Raw genomic sequence first — 8,031 nt, forward strand, 5'->3', positions numbered from 1 at the left:
ACTGCCAGTCTGGCCGTAGGCGAAGATGGTCCCGTTGTAGCCCTCTGTCACCCCCTGACCACATGGGGACAGCATGGGGAGACAGAGCTCACCATAGGGCAGGGGCTTTCACCATGATTTAGGGTTAGGGTTAGGGTTAACCCTAACCCTAACCCTCTGTCACCCCCTGACCACATGGGGACAGCATGGGGAGACAGAGCTCACCATAGGGCAGGGGCTTTCACCATGATTTAGCCAATCTGGCTCCCAGATTTGGTGGCTGGTGACTGAAAGGTCCTGTGTTCAGACCCAATGACCTTCCCTGGTCCTCTGCATCCTCGGGCAAGAGGCCTCCGTCCGCACAACCACTTACTGTGGGTAAAGGTTCCCATGTCTGCTAAACAGTAGTAGCCTAAACAGTCTCACTGTTGACCAAGAGGGGAACTATTTCTATTTTGCTTACATGCAGTACATTTTGGTTCAGTGTCAAATATAAGTGTATGCCTGTTGCCAAACTAGATGGGCCTGTCTAGTTGACAGAGGATTCATAACCTGGCCTAAATGACAATAATACAACAGGCTGGTGGCTTTAGTAAATAATGAGGTCGCCAACGATGGGAGCTGGTTTACAGTAAGGCATTATGGAAACCAGGCATAGCTTACTAGATTGAAACAGGTCGTGTGGTCGAGTTTCAAATTCACAATTAAAGGTGTCCCATGACCTATGCGTGTAGGCTTTGTGTTACTGCCAGCAGTGCCCAGTACCTGCTATTCCCTTAAAATAAATCGGAAGGGACTAAAAATACACACCTCAACCAACGGATAGGCAATTTCGTTGTACATCTCCTCGGTGGTTTGCTCCATGAAGTAGGTGCCGTCAAAAGTAAACTGTTTCGCGGGCTCGTCGGTGGCCCCGGGCTTCTGGATGAAGCACTGGCCGTGGCGGACGTCCATGGACAGCACCATCCTGCAGCCGAGAGCCTTCTCCCGGCCGTTCAGCGGTCTGCAGCGGACCACCACCTTCACCGCCTCGGACCCCATGTCTCCGCCAATCAGCTGAACCACAGTCGAGGAATCCGCATGGATGTTGGACAGATGTATCCGTGAACTCTAGAGAAAGCGACACACATAACTGCCCTCCGCCAGTGCGACGATTACAGTAGCGGCAGTAAATCCTGTTCTCGTGTAGTGACATGCATTCTAGATTCAAAAAGAAAAAGGTGATTGCTGCCGGAGAGGGGTTAACACGTTGAGACTTTTGAGAACGACAATCCTTGCCTTCACTTTGCCTCCCACCGCATTGATGTTGCATAGCAACCCTTAACACGTGTGACGTGTACAAAATGTATAGCGCTTTAGGTGCCATGTTGGTGAGGGTACAGTGAGGTCAAAACCATTATATTTTTCTAATATATTCGTGTAAATAAAACTTTAAATACGATATCTTAAATAAACTACATATATCTATATGAATAAAATGAACGTGTGTATATATAGAGTAGACCATAAGTGGTTTGTAGTGTAGCCCAATAATTAGGCCTTCTGATACAAAGGCCTACAGAGGGCATTTATTAGGTATCCTATAAAGGAATCAAACAAAAACAAGACCGGTCTCCTCCAAAAATCCATCATATATTTACAATATATTCAAGTTCAGAGAAAGCAGGACATAAAAAAAGAAAGGGGGCATTGTCACGGCAAATTAGTACACATATTCATAGCGTCACATTATAAGAACTATTTCAACTGTTAAGACTGATCAACCTATAACATTTTACAAAAATATATATATAAGATATAAGAAAAACTTTAAAACATGAAATGTCTACAAAATCACTTGAAACTATAAGGCTACATACAAGTGCCAATATAGTAGCAAGAAGAGACAGGAAAGTGCAGTTTGGTTATGACTCCATGAAATGCCAAATGTGCTGAAAAAAAAGTGAAGAAATAAGTGCCATAAAAATAAAATATATAGGCTTACATGAGTGTGGGTAGTCAAATTTCAAAATTATTCAAAATTCAAAATGATATAATTCCTAGTCTGAGGTTTATTTGAAGGATTTAAAAAAAGATTTCTCAAAATGAATCTTAAATTTCATAGTTTCTTTTCATGGATCTTATAATCCATGGTTCAAAAGCTTTCAGACATTAAACTGTATTTTAACACCCGGGTTGCATTTTCACTAAAACCTTGTAATGCAGGGTTAGGCTTCGTTCTTCTCCCCAGTGATTTCAAAGCCTAATTTCCTGGGTGTGGCTTCCTGCTGGGGAGCCCTTGGCTAGGGGTCTGCCGGCGGCCTCCTCCTCCCACTCGTAGCAGTGGTTGACCCGGGCACAGCTCAGAGGGCAGGCCAGCTCCTCCTGGCTCAGGGTATAGTGCTCGATCAGCACCGCCAAGGACACAAACTCACGCTTGCATTTCTAGCGCCAACAAGGCAAAGAGACAAAGAAAACCGTGGGAGGAGAAATTATTAAGAATGTTATGAAATAAATGATAAAAAGTTATTAATTATGAATCAAGTAGTTAACATGCAGATAGAAATGTTGGAGGAAAAGGCCTACATCAATACAAGTATTTTAACCCCAACTCAACTAACTGTTGAGTGGGCGTACTCAGGATGCAACCATGATAAGACTATCAAGGTATGATGGGGCAATGTGGTGGCAATGGGTGTGGGACTCCCAGCCCACAAGTACTGGGTTCCTTCCACAATGTCAGCAGTCTGACCTGTAGCCACTTACCTGCTCCTTGATGCTCTCTGAATTCACTCATTCACTTTGGATGAAAACATCTCAACCTCTGAATAATGAGCGAGCCAGGGGGGGGGGCCAGGTTACCTCCAGGTGGAACATGTCGTTGCGGGTGTTTTCTATGAGGTAGGTGCCCAGGCCGGAGGGGAGGCGGATGAGGAGGGAGCCACTCTGGGGTTTCTTGGGGTGGGGACAGAGGAGGTAGGAGCCCAGCACGTCGTCCTCCAGCAGAGCCGAGCTGGAGTCACTGGACACCAAAGCGGGAGGCCGTTCCATGAGGCATGGACGTCAACACTGTAACCCCTCTATGTGTGGCTCTCAGATAAGCTTTGTGCAGTTCAGTTTCCTCTTATTTGAGAAGTACACAAACCGTGTTTGTGCATTTGGTTAGCAGAACTTATTTTTTTTAAAGTGGAACCAAATGCTAGAATGAAGGAACAGCAGCAAGAACTGATTGGCTCAAACCTAAGTCACATGATATAATATAATATAGTGTCTGTTGTAACAAACATTCCTGTTTGTGTAGCAAATCAGAATCAACAGTTGTACTATCCCATATTTCTGAGATGATAGTTGAGCGACTGACTTTACTCGCTACCAGCAACAGCTAACTAGTAACTACATTTGTAAAACTGATTATGGACAAGCTTCATACTTCATAGCGGGAGTTTCCCTTGAGAGTATGACCTGCCAGTTAGCAGGTGGATAAGAACCAACTCACGGACTGATCCCGGCCCAGCACCAGACTGCTAGAGCCAAGGCTTCTTCTGTTTGGGCCAAGCTGCTGCTGGAAGATCTCTTCGCTGGAGAGCGTTCCTTCTCCCCTCCTGGTGTTCATGAATGAGGGAAAGGTCATCAATCCAATTCCAAAGGAGTCCTGGATTAGGATCTAAACGTCTCGTTCTCAAGAGGGATCCCCCAGAACCACGGCAATGTTCAAAGCCATGAGTGAATATTTAACAACATAAGGAGCCCCTTAAGATGTGCTCTTCATACCAGCGACAGAGGGACAAAACCGGTGAGACTCAGCATACCGTAAAGATCTCTGGTGACCTAACCCTTCCACCCCAAACACTAAAGAATCCCACATAGTGGAACCCACCACTCCCAGAGATACTCAGCCTACCTTGATCGAACCCTTCCACCCCAAACACTGAAGACTCCTACCTTGAGGATCTCACCACTGTGAAGGTCCCACCACGACAGACGGCACAGTCAGTGACATCCCAACACCAAACACTGATGTGTCCCCGCCTCTACCTTACCTCGTCCACTGTTGGACCCTGGAGAGCAGGCTCTGCAGTGGGGGCCCACCTTGCATTGAGGCGAGGCGCTGGTGCGTGTGCCTCTGTTTGAGCGGCGTGAAGGTGAAGGAGCGGTAGGCTCCAGACCGCAGCGCCTTGCTGCGGATGGCCTTCTTGCGCACCAGCGACGGGGAGGCGGTGAAGACCTCCTCAGGGCTGGCCGGCTTCTTCTCGCGGGTCTTTGACCGCGACTAGAAAAGATGAGAATTAATTCTACATCACTTTGGCTTCCATTTGCCTCTAACCCTAACCCTAACCCCACTGAAGTATGATCAAACCTATTATTAGCCGTTTCAGCCATCACTCATCACACTGGTGCCAAATCATTTAAAATACTGTCTAAAGGATATGAACACAATCCAGGCACAGCTCAATACACCCAGGGACCTTCTTCCTCTTTATCGAAGTGTGACGACGGTTGTGAAAATATGTACAAAGCACAGGTTTTATTTTCCACTAAGATTTCTCCTCAAGGTTATCATAGGACACCGACTGTTTCAGCCCCAGGGGGTTCTTGGACTGAGAAGAGCCAGGACATGAAGATTGTTGGGAAAGGAGGAGGGTATGCATCCTGACCCTGGCCCCTGGAAACAGGCCCCTGAAGGGGGCTCTTCTGAAGGAGACGAGGGCGCTGACACTGAGCGGGAAGCCGTGGTTCAGCAGAGAGGGGTTCCGACGGGGCAGGGGCCCGACCGAGTCCTCTGTGGCCTCCTCCGGATGTTTCTCCAGGTACAAGAGCTGGAAACAGCGGCAGAGCAGCAGGTTCAATACCTGGGCCTGGGAGAGGAGAGAGGAGGGGAGGGGAGAGGAGAGGAGAGGAGGGGAGAGAGGAGGGGAGAGGAGGAGAGAGGAGAGGAGAGGAGAGGAGAGGAGAGGAGAGGAGGGGAGGGGAGAGGAGGGGAGAGGAGAGGAGAGGTGAGGGGAGAGAGGAGGGGAGAGGAGAGGAGAGGAGGGGAGAGGAGAGGAGAGGAGGGGAGAGGAGAGGAGAGGAGAGGAGAGGAGAGGAGGGGAGAGGAGGGGAGAGGAGAGGAGAGGTGAGGGGAGAGAGGAGGGGAGAGAGGAGGGGAGAGGAGGAGAGGTGAGGGGAGGGGAGAGGAGAGAGGAGGGGAGAGAGGAGGGGAGAGGAGGAGAGGTGAGGGGAGGGGAGAGGAGAGAGGAGGGGAGAGAAGGAGGGGAGAGGAGGAGAGGTGAGGGGAGGGGAGAGGAGGGGAGAGGAGAGGAGAGGTGAGGGGAGAGAGGAGGGGAGAGGAGAGGAGAGGAGGGGAGAGGAGAGGAGAGGAGAGGAGAGGAGGGGAGAGGAGGGGAGAGGAGAGGAGAGGTGAGGGGAGAGAGGAGGGGAGAGGAGAGGAGAGGTGAGGGGAGAGAGAGAGGAGGGGAGAGAGGAGGGGGAGGAGGAGAGTGGAGGGGAGGGGAAGGAGGAGGAGGGGGGAGAGAGGAGGGGAGAGGAGGAGAGGTGAGGGGAGGGGAGAGGAGAGAGGAGGGGAGAGAAGGAGGGGAGAGGAGGAGAGGTGAGGGGAGGGGAGAGGAGAGAGGAGGGGAGAGAGGAGGGGAACGGAGAGGGGAGGGGAGGAGAGGAGGAGAGGTGAGGAAAGGAGAGGAGGGGAGAGGAGAGGAGAGGAACGGAGAGGGGAGGGGAGGAGAGAGGGGGGTGAGGGAGGAGGGGAGGAGAGGAGAGGAGAGGGAGGGAGGAGATGGGGGGAGAGGGGAGGAGAGAGGAGGGGAGGAGGGAGAGGAGAGGAGAGGAGAGGGGGGAGAGGGAGGAGAGGAGAGGGGAGGAGAGGGGAGGAGAGGGGAGGAGAGGGGAGGAGAGGAGGTGTGAGGAGAGGAGAGGAGAGGAGGAGAGGGGAGAGAGGAGGGGAGAGGAGGAGAGAGGAGGGGAGGGGAGAGGAGGGGAGAGGAGAGGAGAGGAGAGAGGAGAGGAGGGGAGAGGAGAGGAGGGGTGAGGAGAGGAGGGGAGGAGAGGAGGTGTGATGAGAGGAGAGGAGAGGAGAGGAGAGGAGAGGAGGAGAGGAGGTGTGATGAGAGGAGAGGAGGGGTGAGGAGAGGAGAGGAGAGGAGGAGAGGAGGTGTGATGAGAGGAGATGGGGGGGAGAGGAGAGGAGAGGAGAGGAGAGGAGAGGAGAGGAGAGGAGGTGTGATGAGAGGAGATGGGGGGGAGAGGAGAGGAGAGGAGAGGAGGTGTGATGAGAGGAGAGGAGAGGAGAGGAGATGGGGGGGAGAGGAGAGGAGGAGAGGAGGTGTGATGAGAGGAGAGGAGAGGAGAGGAGATGGGGGGGAGAGGAGAGGAGGAGAGGAGGTGTGATGAGAGGAGAGGAGAGGAGAGGAGATGGGGGGGAGAGGAGGGGAGGAGAGGAGAGACCGTACCGGTTCAGCACTTTTGGTCAGAGCAACAACTGTGTACATTTGTGTTGTTGAGTTGTTTGTGTTGATTGTTTTGTGCGTCTCTAGTGCCTCAGAGAAGAACGCCAAGCATACTTTAAAGTCCTTATCGTCTAAAACAGCAGCCATGCTTAGATACAGTCCCACCAGCGGTCTACATGATGAACACATAAAGAGAGACAGATGAAGGATGGCGACGGGCTCACCGCTCTGGCGTGGCGGGCCTTGAACAGGTGGCAGTAGAGTTGAGCGTTGGCGCTTCCCGGGTTGTGAGAGACGAAGGCGAACTGTGAGTCCGAGGGGCGTGCGGTGGAGAAGGAGACTCTGCGTAGGGCATGAGCCATCAGGACCTTCTACAGACAGGGAGGACAACATCAAACCACAGAGACAGAGGACCAGAGCGAGCCTCGCCGGGATCATTCTTACCGTCTCGTCTTCGTCGTACATCTTGACGCCTTTCACTGAGAACTTGAGGGAGACACCCCTCCTTATTCTGCATGTCTGGTTGTGGAGAGGGAAAGCATTAGTCCGTATGTCCCCTGAAGTTATGAGCACTTGGACAATTTGTTTACACACTTACTTTGAGGGCTTTCAACTGTCGGTTCAGGTGTTCAATCTGCTCATCCAAACAGCGATCCTCCACTGGGAACGAGCCAACATACTTGAGATAAACCAGATGAGATTTTAAGCAGAATATCATTGAGGCGGTTGAAATACTGCATGAAGGAATGCGATGTACCTCAGCTGAACGTGTCACTGAACCGTCTTCCCTCGTCGGTGCCTCACCCATCGTTTTTGTATCAACCTCCTTGGGAAGCAGATTACTATCGACTTTGTAAATAAAGGGCTTTAAGTCAATAGAACAACAATAAGCCCGAGCTTTCTTATTGGGACCATTTATTGCATTTTTGTTAACAGTTTGGCGGTTCCACACACTTGATTGCAGATGATTACATATCCACAATGCTACATTTTCAAAACCAATCGATGCGTTTGGGATTAGATCGATGCATTTATTCGATTATTTTATAAAAGCCTAAGCAATACATATGACAACTTTGAGCCACAATCCAAAAGACGGGTTGAAACAAGCACTACTTCTATTCGGTAATAAAAACTTAAGGAAATGCGTTTGAACGATTCTTTGGACAAATACTTAACACTACACAACACACCGTCTACATTAAGCTGAATAACACTCACTTTAAAACGGAGAAGCTGCACAGTACTGCCGATACATTTCGATCGCTAGCCTGAAGTTAGGCACTGATTCCTAAACTATTTGCCAATGCGTTGATAGCCACGCCCACCCGCCGGCGCGTACCTGTCGCGTCTCAGGTACGAGGAGGGGGCGTGGCTTCGTTTGACATGGGACGCAGGTTCAGCGTGCGTCGCTTCACTCGGTTCTTTAAACGTGTGGAGCGGTGCGCTGGCTGACCTGTAGGCCACATTCATTGAAGCGAGCTGGGTTCGATTCATCCTACCTGTGGTTTCGGGCCGCCCTGACAATTGCTCACGCGCCCCCTCGCTTCTCCGTTCGCGTCGTATATTTTAATTGATATATTTTTTAATTAAGGGTGCCACCAGAGGGCGCCCCCAACGCATTTGTCGCCCT

At 50.8% G+C, this 8,031-nt stretch overlaps 2 protein-coding genes across 8 annotated transcripts in view; both read right to left on the minus strand.

Annotated features, from left to right (window-relative positions):
• The window catches only part of kif17 (kinesin family member 17), a 14,458-nt gene extending 13,023 nt beyond the window's left edge, over positions 1-1,435 (minus strand). Inside the window, exons 1-2 of the mRNA XM_056606710.1 lie at positions 790-1,435; positions 1-54 (exon numbers count right to left, since the gene is read on the minus strand). The exon at positions 1-54 is cut by the window's left edge and continues 93 nt beyond it. Coding sequence (XP_056462685.1) covers positions 1-54; positions 790-1,020 — 285 coding nt within the window. The 5' untranslated portion in view covers positions 1,021-1,435. The remainder of the gene's footprint in view (positions 55-789) is intronic.
• Positions 1,436-1,459: 24 nt separating this feature from the next.
• Positions 1,460-7,739, minus strand: sh2d5 (SH2 domain containing 5). Of its 7 annotated transcripts, none has more exons than XM_056606716.1 (10): positions 7,620-7,739; positions 7,156-7,224; positions 6,997-7,077; positions 6,843-6,917; positions 6,623-6,766; positions 4,614-4,814; positions 4,048-4,228; positions 3,455-3,560; positions 2,821-2,980; positions 1,460-2,403 (listed from the first exon to the last, which is right to left on the minus strand). In XM_056606716.1, the coding sequence occupies exons 2-10, from the start codon at positions 7,204-7,206 to the stop codon at positions 2,215-2,217; spliced, it is 1,188 nt and encodes a 395-aa protein (XP_056462691.1). In that variant the 5' UTR covers positions 7,207-7,224; positions 7,620-7,739; the 3' UTR covers positions 1,460-2,214. The 7 variants fall into 7 exon arrangements, with proteins under 7 accessions (XP_056462691.1, XP_056462690.1, XP_056462686.1 ...); XM_056606715.1 differs by having other exon boundaries at positions 1,461-2,403; positions 6,623-6,769; positions 7,156-7,221; XM_056606711.1 differs by having other exon boundaries at positions 1,461-2,403; positions 6,623-6,769.
• Between the last annotated feature and the right edge of the window lie 292 nt (positions 7,740-8,031).

Source organism: Gadus chalcogrammus, chromosome 13 (genome assembly GCF_026213295.1).
Source record: "Gadus chalcogrammus isolate NIFS_2021 chromosome 13, NIFS_Gcha_1.0, whole genome shotgun sequence".
Classification (NCBI taxonomy): domain Eukaryota; kingdom Metazoa; phylum Chordata; class Actinopteri; order Gadiformes; family Gadidae; genus Gadus; species Gadus chalcogrammus.

Coding starts and splice junctions, on each gene's coding strand:
- sh2d5 (XM_056606715.1), bottom strand. CDS start 7,206: ATGGGTGAGGCACCGACGAGGGAAGACGGTTCAGTGACACGTTCAGCT. Junction 4,229..4,613: donor GCCTGTTTCCAGGGGCCAGG/GTCAGGATGCAT, acceptor CATCTTTTCTAG/TCGCGGTCAAAGACCCGCGA. Junction 2,981..3,454: donor TGCTGGGCCGGGATCAGTCC/GTGAGTTGGTTC, acceptor TTTGGTGTCCAG/TGACTCCAGCTCGGCTCTGC.